At 37.9% G+C, this 26,787-nt stretch overlaps 1 protein-coding gene across 5 annotated transcripts in view; it reads right to left on the bottom strand.

Annotated features, from left to right (window-relative positions):
- The window catches only part of PLCL2 (phospholipase C like 2), a 124,598-nt gene that overhangs the window by 38,777 nt on the left and 59,034 nt on the right, over nt 1–26,787 (bottom strand). The window contains exons 1-2 of one of the 5 annotated variants that reach the window (XM_073003363.2): nt 22,569–23,641; nt 20,686–20,756 (exon numbers count right to left, since the gene is read on the bottom strand). The exons of 2 other annotated variants lie outside the window; for them this stretch is intronic. Coding sequence is in view for 2 of the 3 variants with exons in the window: in XM_073003361.2 (XP_072859462.2) it covers nt 20,686–20,838 (153 nt within the window). In the remaining variant the exon portion in view is untranslated. Of the gene's footprint in view, nt 1–10,866; nt 11,648–20,685; nt 21,936–22,568; nt 23,642–26,787 lie in introns of those variants that run through there. 2 more of the 5 variants (XM_073003361.2, XM_078377251.1) reach the window with 2 other exon arrangements.

The following is a 26,787-nucleotide window of genomic DNA, read 5'->3' as shown; positions in this document are numbered from 1 at the left end:
ACTAGAAAAGAGACATAAGGACAGAGATATCTAAAGATTGTTGGAAACAGAAGTGGTACATTTGCTCACATTTTGGTGGCCCTATTCACTAGTTTAAAAAAAGCATTAGAATCACTATGGGACAGTATAAAAGAAGCACACTTTATCAGGAAAAAACTGCAGGCCTGCATCTACAAATGAATCCACTCACTATATTTCAGGGAATATTTCAAATCTGATATCCAGAATTTACAGAACTACACCATCCCATATGTTGATTGCTGTACATGATCATTCACTGAGATAGGACAATGAACATATAATCCTACAGTTAACCGTGGGGAAATTGTAGGGTATGCTTACGGAACATGTAAAATTTTGCTTTTAACTAATATGGAGCAATACATCAAACACACTGTATAATCTTAAGAAAATTGTGTTTTATCATTAATATTTTAAAATACAGAAAGACCTACTGCTTTGGTTCTCCTAGCTTTCTTCAACATTAATCGACTACAACTGGAGATTTACTGCATGGATTATAGAATCATAGAATCATGAAGTTGGAAGGGACCTATAAGGCCATCCAGTCCAACCCTTTGCTCGGTGCAGGAATAAATATCAAATAATATCTGCCAGGTGGTTGTCTAAATTTCTCTTGAATGTCTCCAGTACTGGAGCACTCATCACCTCTAAGGGTAATTAGTTCCACTGCCTTACTGCTCTAACAGGAAGTTTTTTTCCTGATATTCAACTGAAATCTGGCTTCCTGTAACCTGAGCTCATTATTGTGTATCCTGCACTCTGGCTTGATCGAGAACAGATCCTGCCCCTTCTCTGTAGACAGCCTTTCAAGTATTTGAAAAGTGCTATCATATCTCCCCTCAGTCTTCTTTTCTCCATGCTATATATGCCCAGTTCTTTCAGTCTTTCCTCACAGGGCTTGGTTTCCAGCCACCTGATCATCCTTGTTGCAGTTTGTTGCCATCCTTCTTGAAGTGTGGTGTCCAGAACTGAATGTTCTTATTCAACGTTATATGGTTATATAACCATATAGTGGCCAGGGATCTGTTGAATGGCTACACCCACATAACTCACAGTTGCGGAAGCAGCTGCAACATTTGCACCAAGATGGATATCCAGCAAGCATTTCCAAAGGTGTAGTTGCACTAGTAGTTATGCAGCCAGACATGTGGACTGCTTGGGAAAAACTCTCCACCAATATCTGCAGACAAAACTACACTATGTCAAGTGCAATACAGTCAATATACTGTAGTTTCTCTTTTTTCTTACACATTTTAATATAATCATATTCTATAATTTTTCCATTTATTTGTTTTGAGTTTCTAGTAAAATTGTTAATTTTTAATAAACAATTATCACTTAACATTTGGATTTTACTTTATTTTGACTGATAAAACAAATTGCCTTGGAGAAGTATTTAATCCTGTTTGTGCTGATTTTATAATTTCTTATGGAATTTACAGTGGTTCAGGAGACTGGTTTCTAAATCGTAGGCAAAGATTCTGTTTCTAGCAGTCTCCCAGTAAAAGAAATAATCTGTCCTCTCATCTTCCACTACTTATGGATCTAGTTTTAGCCTAGCCAAAGTAGTACTTAATAGTAACAGAATACCAGCAGTTTTGCCTGCAAATTGCAACAGAAGGATCTCTTTTGGAGTAAGGATAATCATATACTGTATAAGACTAGGTAATCAACATGCATATGAGAATCTGTGCTTTTTTACTGTATCACTAAAAAAACTAGCATGAAGTATAGATGTCAGACTAAGTTACTTTGCAGGCTTACATGCTATCATTCCTCCAAGGTGTTCAACACCGTACAGTTCATTCTCCCCCTTCCCTCTATCCTCATTACAGTCTTGTAACACAGATTGTGTGCCTTAGCCCAAGGTCATTCACTAAAAATTTCACAACTACTTAGAAGCTGAACCTGATTCTCCCTAGTTCTAGTTCAACAATCCAACAAATATATCTGACATGCTCAATAAGATTTCTAAAAGGGAAAAGAGAGGCTTTACTACTGAAACCCAAAAATATCTTCCTCTTATGCAACCTTATTAAAGTACAACATTTTTTCTCTGATTTTAGCATACCCTGAAGTCCTGGGAAAACATAACCTTACAGAAGAAGTATGGGAAACAAGAAAAGCAGAATATGATTGAATTATATATATATATTATCTCTCTCACGCACACGCACACGCACACACACACACAAACACACAGAGAGAGAGAGAGAGAGAGAGAGAGAGGGGAGGTGCTGGACATATTTCACAATCTGGATATTTAAACATTTTTTTAAAAAACGATTTGAATAGCTGAAACATTCAAAGGGATAATCTTGCATTGGAATAATGCACACCACAGAAAAGCCTCTTCTCTCAATGAGTGTTATGCTACAAAATCTGTATGATGAAATGCTGTAATTCAAGCCAGTTGATACACTCCACTGCCTGCCTCAGAGATAATGTGAAGGCATTGTTGTTTTCAGCGAAGAGTGAATAAGTGCTCAGCATCAGACATGGGTTTTTCATATTTCAAGAACTCCTACCTCCAAAATTCATCTCAAATCCCCCAGGCAGCATTCTAGACTAGGAGAGCATAACTAACAAGTAACAGGGAGGTTCTCCACCACCCTTCCACTCTGTTCCACATGCTTTATGGTTGAAGAAGAGGGAGGGAGCCCTGCTGCTCACTGGTTGTGTTGCAAGGCTGCCTAGGAGTTGCAGCATGGGTAAAGTAGTTCTGTGGGAGGCTCCTTGTATAGGTCCTAATGGGTAGTAAGATGCTTCCCATGCAGCCATGCAGTGAATGGAACAACAGTAGAGAAATTTCTCTTCTGCTTGTTATTTGTATTCTCCAACTCCCAGATGAGTCCTTGAAATACAGTACAAAAATCTCATCCCTATTTACCAGTACTGACCTATTGGGAAATTGTCTTCAGTGGCAGCTCTTCAAAGCATAAGGCATGCTGAAGATGGCAGCGGAAGCAGGAAGATCCTGCACATTTGCCACTCAAGCAGTCCACCATCTGAAATTACTGCCTCAGTCTGGCTGATGGCTAGGCCCACCTACATCCACGTTTGGTGGCACAGGGAAAGAATTCTTAAGACACTGAAATCATCACCAGTCTGTTGATTGTATTATCATTAGCCCTAGGTTTACTATTGTTTATTTGTAGATATGTACTCAGCCACACAAACACAAAATATCTGTTAGCATCTTCATTTGGCAGTGACAGTAATCATTACTGCCAACTAAAAACCAGATAACCATTTAATGGTCTCATGCTGACTGTCTTTAAATCTGCTTTATCGCCTTTATAGAGAAACTTACAGTGGACCCTCTAGTTACGGAATTAATCCGTATTGGAACGGTGGCTACAGGTCAAAAAGTCAGTAGGTCGAGTCTCCAATGACCTACAATGCACTGAAAACCTATTAATCCATAACCAGCCATTTTTGTTCCATTTGTTTTTTTTCTAGTCTGTAGGTCGATTCTCCAGTTGCAAGCCGAACCTAAATTTTGTGGCCAGAGAAGTCTGTAACTCGAAACATCTGTAAGTCGAGGGTCCACTGTACTGCCCAATAAAGAGCCCTACACTTTATTCAAACCCACAGTTTCTCTTTGGAAAATGGTTTCTAATCATCAAATATGTTAATTGATCTCATGTTCCAGTCTTTCCACTACCTCTGATGCAAATCTCCAGAAAAGCCCACGCTTTAATTTTATTCTTGCCTACTCGTATTTTGTCTGTAAGGCAGCCCTGAACATGGTTTACTGTTTTCTTTTAATCACAAGATGTGTTTTTGTTCTATTTATTAAAATTATATTTAAAAAAAACATTCTTGACCCTCACAGAAACCGGAAAACTTATTGTTCAATTCTCTGAGAAGCTGAATATTCTCTGAATACTATACTAATTCAACAAAAGCAGGGTGGAATACAGACTTAATTAATAGGCTTCCCTCAGCAAATGTATGTACTATTCTTCAGACCTGGGGCTCAAGTGCTGTTTAAAAATAATAACAAAGAAAAATGCATTGCAACACAGTCCTAATGACATAGATAACGTATATAGCAGATTGTTAACAGGCTACATACAATAGAAAAATTAATTTTAAAAACAGATCTATAATCACCTATATAAAAGATGAATCTTAGTAGACTATCTACATTATTTTGATTGAGCCTGGGCCTTTTTCTTTCTAGGACATATGCTTTGCCTCTAAGCTGGTCTTAATCCTTTCAGTCTTCTTTCATATTTTCTCTTCTGTTGCATTTTTTCAGATGGAAAAAGACAGAAATACAAAGAAGCATTCTCAGTGGGAGAACAAGGAAGTGTGGTTCTGTTCTTGGGTACCAAAACAAACAAATTAAAAAAACAGACGACCCTCTCCAATTGACCCATCTGATTAGGCATAGACATATAACCCATATGCCATACTCACAGCAAAAGTTCTTAGCTGTTGTCTGAGAAAAAGGTATCTGGATACCAGTATGACTACCAATGTGTAGACACAGACCTTGTTATGCTTACCAGTTTAAACAAATGGTAAGCATAACAACAGTAACAACAGTGAACAGTGACAGTTCACCAAGTGTTAGAAAGTACTAGACATAGACATTTTTATTAGAACAATTTAGATATAAAATAATTACAAACACTTGTGCCAGATATAAATGAAATCTCACAAAGTCCATGTTGCTGTTTGAATAGGTTAATCAATATATAAGCAGATAGCAAAGGTATGAAGCTATGTTTGCCTCAGTAGAAGATTAATGATTAAATGAATTAAGATTTTGAGTGAAGAACTACATTATAAAAGAACTGTCTTAATTTTTTAAAATTTCATTATGACCATAAACAAGCTGTTGTTTTATCATTGTGAAATTAAATATGAAAGACAATATGTACCTCATTAGTTTCATTAGTCTTGGAAGGCACAATAATAAATAGACTGTGGATGAAACTGATTAAATATTTCAATTCTCTGTGTTCTCTTCTACAATAATGGTGAAGCATATTCCATGCACTTTTAGTAGAATTATTTAATTCTTCCCTAACACAAATTTATTCAATTGATCAAACTGTCTTGGAGAATTAAACACTGAGCTTTCCTTTGCATTTACACCCCCCTGTAAAACCCCCCATGGCTTTAAAATATGACATCTTTCCCTTTGCTGAAACAAGTTAAAAACACGCCATTAAAAAAATCAATTTGTACATTTCCTCTCCCTATTTTGCAATTTCCTGGCAACATGTTGTAATGGTACTTCAGTAATGCTACTTCTTGATAACTGGAACTCTTAAGTTTACGCTTTCATTATAGTACTGTTGTATGATTTGACCCTTTAGGCTTAGATAAATCAGGTACAGTATTAGTTTCTTTGAAAACTACAAGAACAGATGGCAGCTCTGTCTTAAAAATTCTGGAGATAACAGAGGGCATGGTGTCACTATGATCGGATATTTTCAGTTGACATTTTGTTGGACAAAGGGTCAGGAGCCTCCCAGAATCCCAACATCTGTTTCAAACTTGGGTACAAAGGGTAGCCTAAGTATGTAAGGGAAAAAAACTTTTTTAAAACTCATGGTGTCCTTCCCCCAAGTCTTAAGAACTGATGAGACTAATAACATTCTGTCTGGAGAAGATTCTAAGCAATAGCACTGGGCTCCAAAGAAACATGCTCAAGATGACTTTGCACTCTCACAGTTTTGCTAACCTCGCCAAAAAATTCACACAGTAATAGAAAGTTTCCAAGCAATCTGTGAAATGATACAGAATTAAGAGAAAGACATGTCCTAATCTAGACATGTCCAAGTTTTGGAGCAGATCAAAAACTGATATATGGATCCCAGCTTCTGAAATTTATTCAAAGAAGCCACATGATAAACTCCATTTTGTAACTACACAAAGGGAGCAGTTGTTCCGAAAGCAATTTTTGAAACAGAATTTTGTACAAAAATCTGCTGGGGCAAAATGAGTTTAAACAGTTCTTTGGTTTATACTCCATACAACTGTGATGTACAACTCAAACAATATTTGAGTTTTGTAAAGAAATTCAGCAGTAGTTCATGAGCATCAGTTTCTTGGAGACTACCAGTGTCTTATACTGTATAGAGAAAATCCCAGCACCCTTACTGTATACAAGGAAGTTGAGAACTCACCGTTGTGGAGGTATGGTGACTTAAGCGGACAATACTAACAGGATAGCTATTAACCAGAATATCCATTGGATGTTAACAGTATATGTGAAATGTCTAAAAACATAAGCAGATACGTGCCCTCAGTGTCTTACCACCTTCCATACTTCTAGTAATGTTATCCAATCACCTACTCCCAATCAGAAATATTGACATATGCAGCTACTGCTGACATAGTGTTTAGTTTACAAGAGTGGAGCAGGGGTGCTAAGGCCAGGACATTTTGGAGGTCACCCATTCACAGGCTTGCCATAAGTCACAGGCAACCTGGTGGCACGTACCAAAAATTCTTCCCAGGACTAAAACCAGCTTGGTATGGAATGAATAGTAGTTCCACTGCTCCCATTAGATCAGTGGTTCCCACACATGAGTCCTCAGAACTAGTCTTCCCAGGTGTGTAAAAACAAAAAAAGGAAATTGTACATCCAATAAATATGATTCTGAAGGAGGAACCACCGTCTCAAAATGCAAGAAAACATAAACTTTATTCAAATTTAAAATTGCCTAATGTGTTTTGGCCTGAATTTATGGCCTTCTTCTGGGGCTGTACAAAGTAAAACAAAGAGGGGGGGGGGGAGAACATGTTATCATTTTTACATTTTTATACTGCAGTGCATATAACCATATGAAACTTTATACATTGTTCACACTGAGAGTACCCCTTCAGCATATTATTAAATTTTACCGAAAAACGCAATCATTGTTAAATATGATGAAACACACTGGGCAATTTTAAATTTAAATAAAGTGTGATATATTTCCACAATTTTAAACTTTCAAGAAAGATGATGTACCTTTGAGAAACATCAAGTTTAGTAAAGCTGTCATGAAGTGTTGGGGAAGATGAAATCAATGGCCTGGAGCTATGAAACAGATTAATGATCCCCTTCCAGCTTTCTAAACTGAAGAATCTATACTAAAGACAAATTTATTTGATTCCAGGAAGCCATATACAAGTCATTTACTGAATTTAATTGATGAGAACAGTGTTGCAGATGTTAAATTATCTCCAAGTATCTTATTCTGTGCTTTTTTACAGTCCTTAGCTAACCATCTGGTACCCTTTAAATCAGACAAGGCACAAAGTACGTATCAGACAGTACCTACAGAAATTTCTACACTAATCCTTTTGTTCTATTACAAACTATTTCACTAATCATACTGTAATATGACTGTGATATGAAATAATACAAAACTAAAGAAACAAACTATATCGTGGAAAGGGCAAAAAGTAAGATTGTAAGAAGACAGATACCTACTGAGCACAAATATAAACCTGAAAATATACAGTGGGGTCTTGACTTAAGAACGGCTTGAGTTAAGAACATTTTGGCTTAAGAACCACTCTCATAGGAAAATATTGACTTGACTTACATACTTAGATTTGAGTTAAGAACTGAAAAAAAACCACGTGGGAGGCAGGGAAAGTGCAAAATGTGAACTTTCAGTTAACTGTTGGCCAGTGAAAAGGATGCCTGTCTGCTTCCTCACTCCTCCCAGCGTTTAGAGAGTGGATTGGGAGACAGTCTTCAGACTGCCTGGTACTGTACTGCCTGGACTGTATTTTCCCTGCCTTCCCTGAACCTTTCTTGACCTAAGAAAAAAAGAAACAAAATATCCCCCTCTAGTGGTCGAAGGCAGAATAGCAGCTTCCCATTAGTTTCTATGGCCGGAAAAGAGCAGATACGGATCAAAAGGTTTTCAATGCATTCCTATGGGAAATGCAGATTTGACCTGAGAACTTTTTGACTTGAGAACCGCCTTCCAATACGGATTAAGTTCTCAAGTCAAGACCCCACTGTAGGAGGGACTGTCTGTAAAAAAATAAGAGGAAGGTGCAGTGTCTGGGATGGCACAAATTCATAGTCACTTCCATACCATGTGCTCCCACTATAAGTCGGAGCTTCTGGAATCTGTATTCTTTTCTGGAAGGGAAAGGAGAAAAAAAGCCGAGGCTTATGAAAAAAAAGTCCCTAGAACAGCAGACCTGCATCTCCCTTTATGAGCCTGCTCATGTGTTAAGATCACCAGGAGGCCTTTCTCTGGGTTCCGTCACCTTCACACGTGTGTTTGATGGGTACACAGGAGAGGGCTTTCTCTGTTTCTGCTCCCAGACTTTGGAATCCCTTTCCACAGAATGCTAGACTGACCCGATTTTTGCTGTCCTTCCTCAACCAGGCAAACACCTTTCTCTTCAGGCAGGTTTTTCCTGAGTGATTGGCTGCCTAAATGAGGTTTTCTAATGGATTGTTGTAACTCTCTGCTTTGAATGTGTTTTGGTGTTGCTTATATTTTCTCTATGGTATTTGTTTGACCCTTTTTAGTATTTGTACATTCACTATTGTGAGCGTTAATACTGTTTTTTAATGATGCAAGCCACCTTGGGTCCTTTTAAGGAAGAACGTGGGGTAAAATTATTTTGAATAAATAAATAAACAAAACTAACTAACTAGGACCAAAATTCAGACACTCAAGTGTCATCAGATTTTGAGGCATCTACAGTGGTGCCTCGCATTACGATGTTAATTCGTAATGCGCTTCAATGCGTTGCAATGGGCTGGAAACTCACCGTCCAGCGAAGATCCTCCACACAGTGGCCATTTTCGGTGGCTGTCTTGCAAGAAATCCGTCCAAAAACACAGCAGGGAACAATTTTATTTACCATTTTGAAACCGCCAATCGCAAAAAGATCATCGTAATGCGGTTTTGTCATAATGCAGGGCAATCGTAAAGCGAGGCACCACTGTAATCAGAGCTGACTGGATAGGTCAGTGGTTCAGAGCCAGAGGTGTGGAGTTTGATTCCCCACTGTGCCTCCAGACAAAAGAGCCAACCTGTTTGGTCTTGGGCAAGCTGCACAGTCCAAGGGCACCCCCAGAAGGCAGAAATGGTAAACCACCTGAAATATTCTCTACTTGGAACCCTGAAAGGTTTTCCAGGTACTGAACTCACAGCACATGACTATTATTATCAGAACAATGCTAGGATTGTAACAACTTTCCTTTAAAAGAGAGAGAACTTCTACTAAAGTATAATACTGTATTGCATTAGGTACTTCTTTAATTTGTAAGATATAGATGATTTGGAGAGACCTTTTATTTTGTATATATGTCCACAAATGAGATCATAGACCAGGAACCCTGCCTATCCAACAAGTGGCTGACAGCCTTCATCTTTTAAGGTGAAAATGTAGTCCAAGAGAGGAAAACATACATTCTGAAAAAGTTACAGTCCACACTGAAGTGCAAATTTTAATGTAAACTGGAACTAAACTTTTAGCCAGATGCTACACTGGAAGAAGGCAACATCTTCTATTTATCACATATCATTGAAAAGAACAAACCACTCTAAACTTAGAGAACCTGTCTGATTTCAGAAGATAAGCAAAATAAGTCAAGTTCACTCCTGGAGGGGGAGATAATTGGAGAACTCTAGAGAGCTCAATGGAGCAACAGAGAATTCCAGAGAACCTTTTCTACCACTCAGAACAGACAATACCTGGCTAGAAGGACCAATGGTCTGACTCAGTATAAAAGAGCTTTCTATGTTCCTGCGCATGCATAACAGTTTACATAAACCTAATCCTTTTTGCCATTAGCATCTTTGGCATCTTTTTGATATGAGTACAGTACACGAATTTAACCACTATAGCATCCCATTACTGACAACAGTAATGGGATGCTATAGAAATGGAAATAATAAATAAATATTAAATTTATTTGCTTTTAAAAAATGAAAATAATACACAATGAGGTAAAGTTTCTTCCACATCACAATGACTGCAAGTGATTGCATTAAATATGTCAGATTTTTTCTGAGGTCTGATATTGCTGAATTACACATGCATGCCTAAGGGCAAAGCAGCCTTGCCTAATTAGAGAGACAAATAATTTAATTGATTTAATTAAAGATTATTAATAATTTTATTTTAACAAAGATATCCAGGGAAGCAGCTATTACTGAAAAATTACTGAATTAAATTATTCCAAGCTAAACCCAAATAGAAGCCACAGATAAATGTTTAAAATTACAAGTCTATCAAGTTAAAAGTTGCTAAAAGGACCTGTTTTTTACTATCAGCTATGGAAGACTAAGAGCCTCACACTGCCATTCATATTCCACAGTAACATTCCCATGAACAAATTTAATCTAATTCATATTAAAATCTGTGTCATAGGTTCTTCTCACCAACATACCACGTCATAGGTGTTTTCTATTTCTGGAAAAATTCCTTTTGCTACACAGTAGACGTACGTACAGAGATCCACAGAGGAGAATAACTGTAAGTTCCCCACAGTTTACCCGTTTCTCATTAACTGATACTTAAAACTCTCAATAACACACTCAGAAACATTTCTGGGAAAAAGAATTTTAAAAACCACATTATTTACAGTTGCTTGGAATTACAGATTTGTGTTTTCTTTTTTTACTACACACATACTTAGCAACCAACTAAACAGATTAACACCAAAAAAACAATTGCCACCATCCAAAGAAAGAGAGGGGACAAGCAGTCACCAGAGAGGCAGGGCTCCCTCTGATTTAAAAGCTGGAAGGAATGACTGATTAGTGTTGGATAAATAAGATAATCATGCCAGACCAGAAAAGTCCCTCCCAGTCACACAAATTACAGACTGCATACCACCAGGATACCAACCTGGGAATGCAATCCAAAAATGTGGGTCTTTCTCAGTGATGGTCCCATTCCTTTAGAAATGCCTCCACAGGGAATTGCCTAATTTTAAAAAAATAGTATCACTGGAAACCTACTGGTTTTGGTGTGTATTTAATACTTCATAAATATTTTAGCTGCTTCTGCACTTGTATACTTTGATATAAAGTATGTTTCATTATCTATGTATACAGATACATCTATATATCGTTTGAATCCCCAAAATCCAAAAACAAATTACAATTTGCTATTGTTGTTACATCCCATCAAGTTGCTTGTTTATTCAAAATACAATGCAAGTGATAAAACAGTGATAAAAAAAAAGAACATTTCAGTTAAGTCAACTGAAGTCACAAAGGTTGTCATGATCGTGATTATGTGGGTTAAAGCATGTATGAAGATAGTTTGTGCAGTTGTGAAGAAATGTAAAATGAATCCATATTGGTTCTGTGTGATAATGATTTTGCATGATGGGAATGTTGGCCAAGAGAGCTGTAGGAATGTTTTTGCAGTACTTTAAGCCAGTCCAGCCAAGACAAGAAGACCAGACATTTCTTATGGCGGAGAAGAGAGTAGAGGCAAACAACACCTGCTTTCTCACGAGAAGAGAAGGAGGGGTTACTTCTACCACCTTATACCGTGATAGGATGACATCGTGGAAGACCAAGAAGACCAGGAGGAGTCTAGAAGATAGAAAAATGAACTTTTGCCATGTGCAGTGTTCCTTCTTTTTCCTTAGTTGGAACCAGAGATTTTTTTAGGTCTTTTTTCCTTATGCCTTGTGCTAGGAAAAGGACTTGGGAGATGTAGAGAGTTGAAGAAAGCAAATGGGGGGGGGGCTTTGTGCCTTTTGCTTACCCTAAGGAAAGCTTTTAGAGATTTTTAGAGTTTTGTCATCAAAAGGGAATGAGTTGCCTTAATTGTAATTGTAATAAGCCTTAGAAATGTATTACTGTTATGCTTATGAATCAAACTGAATTTGTTCTGTATATCAATATTTTTTCAATAAAAAAGATCAATTATAAAATCTTTTGGTCTCTTGAACATCATATCCTGTCGCAGCCATTCCCAGAGGGGAAGCCAAGGCCACGATTGCTACTGAGTCCTACTTCATTGAGCTTTAGTAGATTTTAGGTCTACAAAGCTCATGTGTATCTTCTTGCTGAACTTAATTAAGTGCAAGCAAGTATCTTTTTAGGATAGACTTGTGAGAAGGGGTCTGTAATACTTGCTGGCTGAGGTCACCAGGACTCTACCCAGCTGTTTAAAGGGTATTCAGGCTCCCAATTGCTCTCTATCCACCAATCAAGCACTCCCTTACAGGAGGTTGGGTCGTGACTGACTAGAATAGGCAAACAACTAAGCATTCAACCAATGATGGAAACAGTTTACACTGGATTCCACACAGCATGCACTGCGATGCAGATGGCCCTCCAGTGCACCAAAACCAAACTTCACTAGGTTGCATTACAGTAAGCAGCTCTCCCACGAGAATGTAGAAACCAACCACCCTCTACAGACAAAAGCTTTTATCTTTTAGATAACCTGCCCCCAGACTGTTTAGGATATTGTTAAACATGGAATTTGCCGCTGCAGCCAGTGCAGGCTTTTCCATAAGGATATGTAAGTCAGGTAATAACATTATCTATACTTTCCATGTGTAAGCCATGTTGCAAGAGAAGCTATCTTGAAAAGTAAGCTGCCAATTTCTTATAATAATTTTAATGTTTTTAGTTTTAATATTGTTGTACGCCACGCAGAGACCACTGCTAATGGTGCGGTTGAAAAAAATCTTGCAAATAAACAAGTAAGTAAGTAAGTAAGTAAGTAAGTAAGTAAGTAAGTAAGTAAGTAAGTAAGTAAGTAAGTAAGTAAATGAATAAATGAATGAATGAATGAATGAATGAATGAATGAATAAATAAGTAAGTAAATAAATAAATAAATAAATAAATAAATAAATAAATAAATAAATAAATAAATAAATAAATAAATAAATAAATGCAAAACAACAGCAACGATGACGATGATGACGGCGATGATGATGATGAACATGCGTCATGCACTACATCCAAAAAAGGATGTGGACAGATTATATTTACCACAAAAAATTGGAGGCCATGGATTACTGCAAATACGGCAGATAGTAAAGGGGGGGGGAGCCTAAATGATTATATCAGTACTAGCAGAGAAACTTTACTTGAGGCAGTAAAAATGGAGAATATGTTGAATACTACAGAAACAAAGGCTCAATATAAGAAACAACAATTTGAAAAGAAATTAAACAGCTGGAAAAATAAACCACTACATGGACAACACCTGAGAAATATTGATGGAAAGCATGATTATAATTCAACATGGCATGGCTAAAACTGGGGACCATTAAGAAAGAAAGGCTTGATTTTTGCTACACAAGCACTCCAAACAAATGTGATGAAAGCTACGATCCAACGAATTAGTGCTAATGGCAAATGTTGACTCTGCCAAGAAAAAGATGAAACTGTGTTGCACCTCCTCAGTGAATGTCCAAAGACTGCACAAATAGATTACAAAATTAGACATGACAGAATGACAAAATTAGTGCACTGGTCATTACGCAAAAAATACTACTTGCCAGCCTCCAAAAACCCATGGGGACATCAGGTAGAGAAGGTGTCAGAAAATGAGGAAGTCACGATCTTGTGGGATTTCCAGATTCAAACAGATAAACACCTTGAACATAATACTCCAGACATAGTAGTAATAGAATGAAGAAATGTCTGGATCATTGACATTGCAATTCCAGGGAATGTCAGAGTTCGAAAAAAGAGTTGGAAAAACTAACAAAGTACAGAGACCTGACAATAGAAGTATCTCGCTTGTAGATGAAACACACTTCAATGGTCCCCACAGTCATCAGGGTTTTACAGTACAATCCTAATCTCCAGATCTAGAGCATGAAGGAGGTTAGGATGCCACAGAGATCCTTCTCTGCCAGCAGTAAGGGAGGTGCTTGAAGGATAGTAATTTCACTTTTAATTGTCAGATATTAAGCATTCTAATGTTGTTAGCCTATTGCAATGTTCCCCCCAGTCACAAACAAGAGAGGGCTCCCAAAACTGAGCTTTTCAGGGATGAACCGGTATTTCCTAGTCAGGTCCAAGTATTTAGCCCCTTACCCATGCCAGAGGTGCTTTCTTGCTACTTAAACCATTGGGGTGATGAGACATAAACAAGATCTGCCAGCAAGGAAACCAAAGATCCTGTTTCTACCACCTGCCATGGCAATTGTGTATACCTGCTGGATTGCGGATGCAACAGTAATTGTTCAGTGGAGATCTCCACTGGGTCAACTAAGATTTTCTCCACCCATCGCTGAATAATGGTCAGATCTGCAGTAAAAACCAACAATATTTACACCTCAGCTTTAAACTTTCCTACAAATAGCATATGCATTATTCTATCTTATTGCAATTTATTTTTATTAGCCTACAAAAACCTAAACAAAGGCAAAATGTCCCGTTACTTTCCCCAAATTTACAACACACAATTGCCCACTCTAAGAAATATTGCACCCTTGGCAGGTGAATTAAAATTCTCTTTAGCTGAGCAATTAGTAGAACACCATTAGCAGTGAATTAACAGTAGTATTATATAGAGTGTTGCTTTTTAACAGCAGGCATAAAACTGATATAAAAGCAAGCAAGGCTTTGTCTGAATGTTAAAAATGAATAAATCTACAATTTAAAACAGACTGTCTTTAAAACAACTCATAAAGCACTGTGCAAAATGAAAATGTATTAATCTATTTTAAAGCTTAACTATAAATTGAGCACAGAAAGCATGCAAAGTTTAAGCTATAAAATAGTGGTAATAGTAAATGTTCAATCTCACTCAGATATAATAATTTTTTTTGAACTCTCAATAGACTACACAAAGGAACGTTTTTCTTCACAACAGTTCCTGCAGTAGCGAGAGCTGGTATAAGACAGTAGTTGTTACGTGCCCTCAAATCACCTCTGACTTATGGTGACTCTATAAGTGATCTGCAAAATGTCCTGTCAATAACTTAGCTAAGCTCTTACAAACTCATGCCTGTGGTTTGCCTGAGGGAGTCATTCTACCTCATACAGTATTTGGACTTCCTCTTTTCCTGCTGCCTTCAACTTTCTCAACATTATTGTCTTTTCCAGCCAATCTTGCCTTTTCAAGATGTACCCAAAGTAGGCCAGACTCAATTTCATCATTTTTGCCTCCAGAGAAAGTTCAGGCATGATTTGACCCACTTGTTTGTCTTTCTGGCAGTCCAGGGTATCTGAGAACTGTCGTGATACCTCAGATAGTAGCTGAGCAAAGTCTGCACTACTGCTATAGTTGAGTAATCGGCAGCACATCGTAGATAGAATCATGGATTTTCTTCTTCTTCCATCAGCACCCACACTTCTTTTTGAAAAAGAAATTTCATTTACAGGTTTTAGCCATTGATAAGCATTACATTGACAATAGCAAAAATATGCCAAAGTGCTAAGCCAGAATTTTCCACTTAAACCCCTGGTATCAGTGGTATAAAGGGTTTAGGGTAGCAGCTAATGTAAAATTCCTGTGCTTAGCACTCTGGAGAGTTACTTGTCAATCCAGTAAATAATACTGAGCTCGGTAACAATCTGATTTGGTATACAGCACATTCCTATGTCTCGATCTAATATTTTACCCTGGTGTTTTTGTTGATTTTATGGTTATGTATGTATTGAGGGGATTTGGTTTACACATTGCATTAACCTGAAAGCATTTTCATGCTTATGGCATAGGCAGTAAATCTGAATTAATTATTTTAAAAAGTTAGTGTGGAAAGCATCTGTTAAAGCTGTCTTGTTTCCCCTGCTCAAAAATTCTCAGGCAGCAAGAGCTGGTGTAAGCAGTAGTATTTTTTAGAAGACTCTTGAGATGGCTGACTCCAATCAGCAGCTATTCATATATGCACATTCCCGATATACACAGAGAACCCTGCAAATTGTCAAGAAGATGGCTCAATCTTCCACATATTCTGCAAAGAATAATAGGGCAGTACCTGCTCAAACCTAGATCTATACTTTGCAGTCCTACTGCTTATCACAATCAGTAAAATTTAAACTGTTGAAAAAAAAATACATGTGCTTGTACATTGCTTCATCAGGCTAATATTAAAACTCTACATTTTCCTGAGGTCAGAATACACAGCCCTTGGAGCCTCCATAGTCTGAAAAATCAATATGGCAATAAATAATAAAAATCAATGTAGCAATATGGCGATACGGCTGAGCTACACTTAAGGAACAAGATGCTTGAATGTACATCATACTAGGTCATATCATGAAATAATGACTCAGAAATTACAGCTTGATTGTAAACAGTATCTTATAAATGTTTTCTGAACAGGACAATCAAGCCTTAAACAAAGAACAACAATTATACACCTAATGTGACCATTATCATTATTATTCCTGACTTTAAAATACCTAGAGTGTACCATCTAATTAGGAGTACACTAGGAAGCAGAGTCAGACTATCAGCCCATCTAGCTCCTGTCATCTCTTCCCAGCAGGAGATTCCCAGGTTTTCAGGCACGATCATATCCTACTCCTCCCTGGAGAGCCCAGATAGTCTGTCATCTAAGTACCAAACAGGCCTGGACTTCGTTAAGGTTTGAAAATCAGATGAGGTTGGATTAGTTCAAAGTAGTATGGCTGAACATTTCACAACCATTAGGGATGCGATTCTGAGGTCTGCAGTTATACTTTGTATAAATACTCATAGCTTCTGAAACAGTTTGTAGGACCAGATAAATAATTTTTCCATGTTGTTACGTCAACTGCAACATTCTGTTTCAAATTCAAAATACCAGAGAATGGCCATAGCTTGGCAGTAGGGCATGGATTTTGCATGCAAATGGTCTCTGGTACAGGCTCTGCTATCACCCCTTTAAAAAATTCAGCAGCAGCTGAAAAAACAAAACAAAATAAAAACCCCTGATGAAAATCTAAAGAATTACTGCCTCAGAAAAGTTAATTTAGGGGAACACTAGAAAATGGGCAGATGGCAGACACATTATAATATGACTTCATCTCTCTATCAATATATAACTCCAAAGAATAACCACAAGACTAACGCTTTTCTACTAATTCTCATTATTTTGTTGGGATTTACTATGGCTGTAATTTTGTATTCTTACTTGGAAGTAGATTGCACTAAACTCTCAACACAACCTATTTCTAAATACGGCACAGTGTTGAGGCTCAGATTATAGTTCTGCATGGTTTGCAAAGTTGGTTACTTTCACCTGGTACTAGCAGAACCTTAGTTTGGAATTTTTTGCATCAGTTGATCTCACAGACAACATCACTAAGCCATGGATGCAAAATCATGTAGCCTATGGTTGCATTTCTGTGCCTCAAACTTCTGACTAGTTACAAATTTTGTCACATAAGCATGACATTCTTCCATGATAAACAACACTGAAAAATGGAACATCTTGGTAACAAGCGTGGAGTAAATTGTTTTCTTGATCTTAACTACTCATTTACTTCAGTTCTTCACATTGCACAAAAAGCAATGCACACATTTCTAAAAACTGTGCTTTTAAAACGGGCGGAATAATATCTTCCCAGTGTTCTGTACAGTACTTTGTATGAGAACACCAACATAACGTAAGGAAAACTGCAATAACTGAAACAATTTCCCAATAAAAATGAATGACTATGACTGTACTATATTTGCCCTTTCATAAAAAGGCAAGGGTATTTCATGTCTGAAAAACTATGAAACAGCTCATTAACATGTACATTATCAAGACAATTGTTATGTGTTTATTTCATTACTAGCAAGCTATTTGCACTTCATAAACTGAAAGAGAATTCTATTAGTTATTTTTTAATAAATTTGCAAATAAAAAGTTACCACTAATCTACTATTCAAACTGTTGTAATTTTCTCTAATACAAATTTGATGCAAAGAGTGAAAATAATAAATGAGACCACCACATCTGTTTTTTTTTCATTGTCATGGCCAATAAGCAGACCCTGTGAAGAGAACATGTTCAGCTAATGCTTTGACCTGGGAACAGATGTATTCCAGGCATGTAACCATGATCTGAAAAACAGCCATACTCATGAACATATTTGCTTCCACACAAATGCATAATCACTCTCCTTCTGAGGTGATTAAACTAGGCTTTATGTTGTACATGTTACATGGTTAACCCAAACACAATCCCTTTACAACTACGTAGTTTTCAAACCTGCTTCCCCTTCTTGTTTGAGTCTCTAGTTTATGATGGAAACATGGCTCCTAGAAATCCCATTTTGCTTCTGTGTACAGCTGTGTCAATGTACATGGGGAAAAGCAACAAATCTACCATATACCGGGGATGAGACTTCCAGATTCTTTGACTGGAATTCCCATTATTTTCCCAGAATTCCCCCAGGCAAAATCCTGGGAGATGCAACCAAAAACAGAAATTTACAACACAGCTTTCATTACTACACATGGGCCTCCATCCCATTCCTACTGTCACTCCATTCCACAGTCTCATTCCTACTGTCACTTTTTTGTGATCCTAAGATCCTAATGGGAATGATCGCAGTAAATCACCCTACATCTTGAACTATTGCTGGCAGATCAGAATGGATTGTTTTGCAGCACCTTCATACAATTTTGCTTTTCGGTGATGAAACTAAGACTTTGCTAAAGATTCAGACCATTCTTTGTCCACACTGTCCCTTTTTAACACTTCTTTCTCAAGTTGAAAAGCTAACTATAAAATCAAATATGCAGATGTTAACCAATAAAACCTTGTAATGGTCAATATACCATGCAGAGAAGACAGATTTTACAACTGTTTGTACAGATTTGTTCATTTCTTCCAGAGCAATAAAAGAGGGGAGGCATCTTCTCACCCTTGTACTCTGACGTTTATGGGGAACTGTGGAAAACAGCAGCAAGGCTTTCTGTATTCCATGACAGCTGTCATTAATATCACTTCCTTTTTAGCATCCCAAATATGTTTCTTGGTATTGATTTTAATTTACTTTATTTCAAGTATATGCAATTAGAATCAGAGGATAAGCAGCAGGCATACTATATAGAAGGTCTGTTCACTACAGTATTTATTGAAGTAATCTCTGGGTGATACTACTGTTTTCTCAAGAAAAAAAAGCAAGAGCAGAATCTCAAATCCCATTCTAAAGCAAATTTGCTTTTTTTTCTCTGAAGCTACACAGATACAAACATTGAAATGTATAATTCTTAAAACTCTGAACCATGGGAAAAGAAAGAAATCATTTATATAGATTTAAAAATATATATTACATAGCTATTGCCATGTGATCCATCCATAGAATCAAAGTTATAAATAGAGTCATATCTTTATTGGAATGCTAAAAAAATTACAAATGTGGGCTTTCATATTTAATGAGGCAAAGATGTCACAACATTTTGGGATGAGAAGAAGGCAAATTGTCTAGAAAATGGGGTCAGATGTGGAAGTGATTGTTGTTGAAGACAGGCAATAACAAGGAAAGAGGTCAGGGTAACAGTTTATAGATTTCCCTCTGTGAATGAAAAGCCTGGTTGGGCCCTCTCTAGATTTATCTTAGGTAAGACATACTGTCTCCATAGAGCAGAAAAATATGAAGCAAACAGCAGTCCTTAGGTCAGTGAAACAAGATCACATGAGGACTAAAAATTCAGTTTAAGTCAAACTGGTAGTCACATTTAACAGTCAGAGGAGAATGAATCCTCACTGATGTACATTATCATTGAAATGCCTATTTCTATTTTTGCATATCTCTGTATATTTATATATTTTTGATGTTTTATTTGTGGCTGGTCTTTTGACCGTAATAAAGTTTTATCTATCTTATTTCTATGACTGTAGAATTTGCTCTTGGCAGCGAAACATCTTGTTCTCCTTTTTAATTCTTCTTCTCTGAGCCAACAAAGGAGTTGGTGTGCCTGGCACAAAGCAATGGACAGATCTAAAACGGTCCCAACCAGGATTGTCAACAGAGAATGCAAAAGGAAATACTAAATTGCTATCACAACACCTTCATCTCATATTGAATCATACCGAGGGCCAACAAGGAAGCTGAAGGAAGATCAAAGGAGATAAATGCAAATAAAGTTTGAAGTAAGTTTAAGACAGAAAGGAAACAATTATTGTTCTCCATTGCTACAGAGTATTCTTACACAGCTGGCGGATGAAAAAAAACTGAAGGGAAATCATTTTGGTGCCCTGTATTAGGTGTACTACAGGGCAGGGGTGGAACTACCTCCAAAGGTTTCTCGGTTCTGGAATATTCTGGACCATCTCAGCACAGATGCAGAAGCCCAATAAGCCACAGATAACAAAGAAGAACGGGCAACACATCTGGTCCCTTCCTTTTTCCCTCTACTATTAACTTCCTTCTGTACCCTGAAACTTTACACTACCTTTGCCTAATAAAAGAGTTTTGGAGAACTCAAAAGCAAACCTTGTTTGCAACTTTTTAGTGATTTAATAAAGATATCAGCCAACCTGGAATTCTGTTACTATATGTTAAGTCATCTTTCTTTCTTTCTTTCTTTCTTTCTTTCTTTCTTTCTTTCTTTCTTTCTTTCTTTCTTTCTTTCTTTGATTTGATTTGATTTGATTTATACCCCGCCCATCTGGCCTATAAGACCACTCTAGGCGGCTTATGACATATAATAAAATAACGTATACAGGACCACACAGTGTTGAGACTGACGGTGCAAAAGAAATCAAGGACAACAAAAACAGTCAGTCTAAGTACTAACTCAAAGATGAGCCAAACCTGGGTCAGGATTACGCACAAGGTTCTTTTGCCAACAGAAATGTAGGCATACCCCTCTCTTGCTGGCTGATCTGCTGGCAGAAAAAAAACATAATGGGTGAGGAAAAAAGAGACAGGGTGAAGGAGAAGGTGGATTACATCAGACTCAAGCATTTCCTAGCTCAGGAACAAAAATGTTGGCCACAATAAGTAGCCGCCTAGAGTGGTCTAAATGACCAGATAGGCAGGGTATAAATAGAATGAATAAATAAAAAGTATAGTCCTAAATAATTTCAAAATATTGCTACATAAGGCATGTGTGGGGAGGTGACAGTTCAGCTGACCCTTGGACATCTTGACTAGTTAGATCAAGGGAAAAACATAAACAAATTCACATGCTTAATACGGGGGGGGGGACTTAAAAACTTGTTTCTGTAAATAAAACCAGGATCTGTCCGAAGGGATGTGGTGGCGCTGCAGGTTAAGCCGCTGAAGCCTCTTGTGCTGCAAGGTCGGAAGACCAGCAGCTGTAAGATCAAATCCATGCATTGGAGTGCACTCCCGTCGCTTGTTCCAGCTCCTGCCAACCTAGCAGTTCGAAAGCATGGAATTGCGAGTACATAAATAGGTCCCACCACGGTGGGAAGGTAATGGTGTTCCGTGTCTAGTCGTGCTGGCCACGTGACCACAGAAACTGTCTACAGACAAATGCTGGCTCTGCGGCTTGGAAATGGGGATGAGCACCGCCCCTTAGAGTCAGACATGACTGGACTAAATGTCAAAGGGAACCTTTACCTTTAACTGTTTGAATTTTATTTGCTTATGTTCCACTCATAACTGAAGTAGTATCCTTTCTGTAAGCCACATTCATTAATCCTCAGCTTTCATCTCAATAACATGCTATTGTGGTTAATACTAACACACATAACAGCAGCTTACTGGAGCTACAGTTCTAAACCGACTTACTTGCAAGCAAATTGGTCAAACCCTTTCCTAGGGAAAACATATGTGTAGATGTGTAAACAAAAAGAAAAGTCCCATGTATGTCTTATAAGAGGCATTATGATTAATCTAATAAACCTTAATTTTAAATAACAAGAAGAGCAAGAGGTACATGAATGAGTATTTTGAGTTTTTGAATGATATCCAAAATAGGTTGCTTGCAAAAGATTTTATCCAAAAAAATCGCCCATGCCTGCACAAATGGAACATATTTGGCTCAGAATATATGATACATCTATTTCAAACAACATTTAAACTAGCAACAATTGACATTAGATATCTAAACAAGGAAATACAATTCTATAGAACAGTGGTCCCCAACCTTGGGCCTCCAGATGTTCTTGGACTATAACTCCCAGTAGCCTTCACCACCAACTCTGCTGGCTAGGATTTCTGGGAGTTGAAGTCCAAGAACATCTCGAGGCCCAAGGTTGGGGACCACTGCTATAGAACATAGGAACTGCATGTCCCTACTCCTTGTAAGGTGTGGCACTTTTTGAGCACTCTATTGCGTTAAAACCAGGCTAGCTCATCTGCTTCATTTAACCAGGTCCCTACAATACATAATTACACAATTGTTGATGTTGATGAGAAAAACTAGAATCTTAGCCATCCTGTTCTTTTCCCCCTCCATAATCATCGTTGCTTACTGCAACCAAGATTCCTAGTTCAGGAACATTTTTGGATTCTACTTGAAGAATATAAGCATGATAAAAGTACAAACAAACCTATCATAGTTTTAACTGCACAAAAAGGAAGTTGGAAAATATTTTTTCAGTTTCCAGTTAATTAACAACCACAACACTGTCAGTACAAAGCTGAATGAAACTTAATTCGTAACTCAGATTTTGTCTTATACAGAATTGCAACATGAAAACAAACTGACCCTGTGTTTAGCATACCTGTACAACATTTATATAAAGTCTTGGCGAGCCCTCCATCTCATGGTATTTTCAATCAATCTTCTTTTCTAGTCTTTATCCTTCAGTGTGTTTCAGTAATGGCCATTCAAGGGTCTCTGACAACAGAGAGATCAGCTGTCCAGTTCAAGAATGTGTTTTTCCCCAATAGCAACAATTGTCTATGGCTGCTTTCCCAGATTGACATATCTAAGCCTTCTGGCAACTTTCTTGCTGTTCTGTAGAGTTACTACATACAAGACCAGTACATTCTATGTCAAATTGAATTTGGCATGGAAGTAAAATCCCCTTCCCACCATTCAAACGGACAGATGACCAGCCACCGGCTCAAAGGCAGTAATTCTACCCCTGCTACCATGTAAGGGCCACTGAACATACTGCATTTACTTTTGAGTAAACATGCATAGGCTTGTCCTGCAAGACATGTGGAGCTACTTGTTTTGAAAATAACAGTGCAGTGTACTTTATTTTATCCTTCTGTCTGTTTCTATCATAAAACTGTGGTCTGAAGTATTTGGATTAATGTGTGAAGCACCCAACAGGCAAAAGTATGCATCTGTTGTAACACAGCCATTTCCTGGGCAAAGCGTGCTTCCCTCCCCAATGTGACTGCTCACTCATCGACTGCGGTATGCGCTTTCCTCCTCTGCCTCCTCTGGTGGCTGCCCACTCAAAGACAGCTCTGCAGGCTTTACTGTCCCACCTCCTCATCTGAGTGGGTGGCCACTGGATGAGGGAAGAGCATGCTGTGATCCATGAGTGGGCAGTCATGCTATGGAGGGAAGAGTGCATTGGGCGAGCACGCAGAAGAGGTGGGAGAGGGGAATGCGCAGTACCCACGTAACACCTGTGCGGGTGCAGTGCTGAACTGGGCTGAACTGCCAAACTGTGGTTCATGCCCATCCCTACTCAAAGTACTTCCTTGACAATAACTAGCAATGTTCTGATTTGTAGCCACTGACAAGTCACCTGGAACTGTTTCTATGGACCATCTGTACTATAAGCTACTTAAGGAGACACATTGCAGAAAAACTGGAAGGTAGATGTGTTCTTCCCTAAAATAGAAATAAATAAACAAACTTTCAGGAGGTGGAAAAGATCTATAATGTTTACAGTGCACAAATATATATTCTGCAATTCATTAGTACTGTATAAAATCACTACTTTTCTGTCTGTGTTTATTAACCAGGACTTTTCACATGCCAAGGTATCTGTAGTTGATAATCATTTAGCATAGGAATAAGGAACTCTTTTTAGCCCAGAGTACAATTTTCAATTTTGAAATGGTGTCAGGGCACAAAGCAGGGCTACATATGATTTTTCCCCACCCAGACATTTTCCCACCAAGCATACAAAACACTCCTCTATACTATGTGCAAAGCAGAGTTCAATTCCACGCAAAAGGTTCATAGTCTATGAATAACCTATATTATCTTTAGTCACTGATGAGAGATCACAGAAGTTTGGAAAATAGACCAGAGAGCCTTTCAGACTAATCTGGACTAAGGTGAGAGATTCTCCATTCCTGAGCTACTTGGTGGGTGCATAATCACTGTTTTGCAAAAAGGTGGTTGAGGTATTTCAAATGGCAAACAAACAAATGGACTGAAGTATCCAAACAGTGAGCACTCCATTCAAAGTTTGTTTAAGCAGCAATCAAATTATTTTAAGACATAAATGGGAGAAAGCTTTGTCATGAAATGGTTAGACGAGAAGAGAGTAAAGAGCAGGCAAAGCTAATATCTTTATTTAGAAAGAACAATTATGTAAGTGGACTAGTGAAGACAGTGACCCAAACTGAAGGTTAGAGTAGGATCACCAGCTGCTCAAATCTCATCTTGCAGATAAAAAGTTAGCAGTGACTGACATAAGAAAACCTGGCATGTTTAAATTAAGCTTTAATATTCAGAAAACTGATGGGGAGTTATATGGGTGATGGTTTTAGTTATCTTACTATGAAAACAGACTTGCACTTCAAAGGTTTTCAAGCTACTGTATTAAGAAATGTGCCACCTGTGACATGTTTATCATCTGCATAGCTGCCCAACTAACAAGTAGACACAGACCCTTGCAGTTGGCATGCAGATTTAAAAATCCTTTACGTGTAATGTAGTAAATGTTAAAAGATAGCAAAAATCTCACTGACATAAAGTAGTCCATTATATCACCCAATAAAAAAAGAAGCGTCCTGGTGATTGGTAGCTAGTTCAAACACTGCACAGAAATACAAACAGAAGAAGAAAAATGCTTAAATGAATTGTGAGATAACAAATATACTTTAGTTGTTTTCCTACGTTGAGACATTTGCACAAACCCAGAGTACATTCATTTCACCATAGATGAAATCTGAAAGTTCTGCTTAGCTCAGACATCCTCATTCTCATCTCCAGCAAGCCCAGATATGTAGTTTTTATTCCTCTTTCATATTCAATACAGTATAGTCTTTTTCATGGCTGGGCAACACACCACTACAAGTAAAACCTATATGGAAATGTTGCAATATATTCCCACCTCATAACAGGAATGTTCCAGTTCAGGGTTCCAGTTATCAATTAGTTACTCTAACATATGATAATCTGGACAGGATTCAAGCCAACCATTGCACCCCCTTAGGTTCTTCACATGACATCCAACATTCCACAACTAGCTTCCCCCTCTTTTTTCCCACCTTGTCTTAGGTTTGGTTTTTTTAAAATCATTTCTTTACTTCTGCACATTGTGAGGTTCCCCACATATGTTGATACCTCTCACCTTGTTTCTCAGTGGCTGTAGAGAAAAGTGAATGACCTCATTGCATCTGGAGGCCAATTTCCTGCCCCAGGATTCCACTTGTGGCTTTGGAAAATTGGCATTCCTTGTGTTAAATTCTGTAGATGTTCTTAGTGAATCACTGAACATGGAAGCTTCTAGGAATGTCAGCTCACTTCCCTTTTCCCCCCAGGGGACTGCCTGACTGCCTGACTGACTGACTGATTGATTGATTGATTGATTGATTGATTGATTGATTGATTGATTTAGAGGGGCAAAGTCTATTGGAGCTAAGGGCTGTAAAGTCAACCTTCAAGGGCAACCTGTGGTCCCACTGTCACAATTTCCTATCCCTGTCGTAGAGGAACAGGATTCCCCACCCAATCTTGCTATGAGAGAGTGATAAACTCTATGTGCTTTCACCTCTGTTCTCACAGCATCCATACTGGTAATATTGTTTCTGATTTTAATTTAGCTATTCTCAACTCAGAGCAGTAGCTTACATAAAAGTTTCCTATCAAGGCTGTGAAAGATATGAGCCACACAGCTCCAGTAGCGTAGGCTTGTTTATCGTTTGTTTTCAGTTTGTTTTCCCATTCAGTCCTTTATGGATGGAATGCCTATACATAATCAGGAATAAGCAAGTACAGGCCTGGGGTTTGCTAGCCTCAGGGACCTCTGACTCAGGCCCTAGCAAATCTTCCTAGCACATGGAGCCTACATATCTCCACCTCAGTCACTTTATCTAAAAATGACCTTAGTGCAGTTTTAAAACCCTTCCTTCTATTTGAAAAGCAAAAGTGGCTCTGTCAAAGACACAGAATCACAAAGTAACTCTTGCAAATTCCCTGTGAGTGTTGACATGATTATGCTGGGGTTAAAGAAAGGTTCGTCTGTGTCTTGATGCATATGAGACTGAGTAAAAGAAAGAGTCAATGCTACTGGTCTTCAGCTCTTGTGCCATGCTACTTGTTTTTCTTAAAAATTAGCAGTTAAAGGGCTGTCTAGTTTGCTACCTCTCCTATTTTCAGCTCCTTTCACCCTCCAACCCATCAGCTCTTTGTTTCGTCTTTTTTTCCCCTGAAATTGCATTCTCTTGCAGCTTCGATGTTTTTCAACTATAACTCCTTCTCTCTTTTTCAATTCCACTTCAATATACTGTATGTTAACTCTAGTCTTATAAAGCGCTATGCATAATAAGGACCTAATGCCAGGACTCTCACAATTTTGAAATGAAAAACAGACAAAAGGACGAGAGAGCAAGACTTTTTTTCACATTGTGGAGCAGGTGCAGAACAGTAACTCCTATTGTTTTCCCATTGGGTTTGGAGCAGAAAACAGAGCATGTTATCCTCTCCTGGGAATTCTTTTCTGGCAAATGTAATGTTTGCGACAAGCTGAAAAGGCTGAGAGAAGTGGGGCCATATTTAAAATTTTCTTTTGTTTAATACAG

The sequence above is a fragment of the Pogona vitticeps genome, chromosome 6 (genome assembly GCF_051106095.1).
Source record: "Pogona vitticeps strain Pit_001003342236 chromosome 6, PviZW2.1, whole genome shotgun sequence".
Classification (NCBI taxonomy): domain Eukaryota; kingdom Metazoa; phylum Chordata; class Lepidosauria; order Squamata; family Agamidae; genus Pogona; species Pogona vitticeps.
This window is presented reverse-complemented; position numbering and strand designations above follow the sequence as displayed.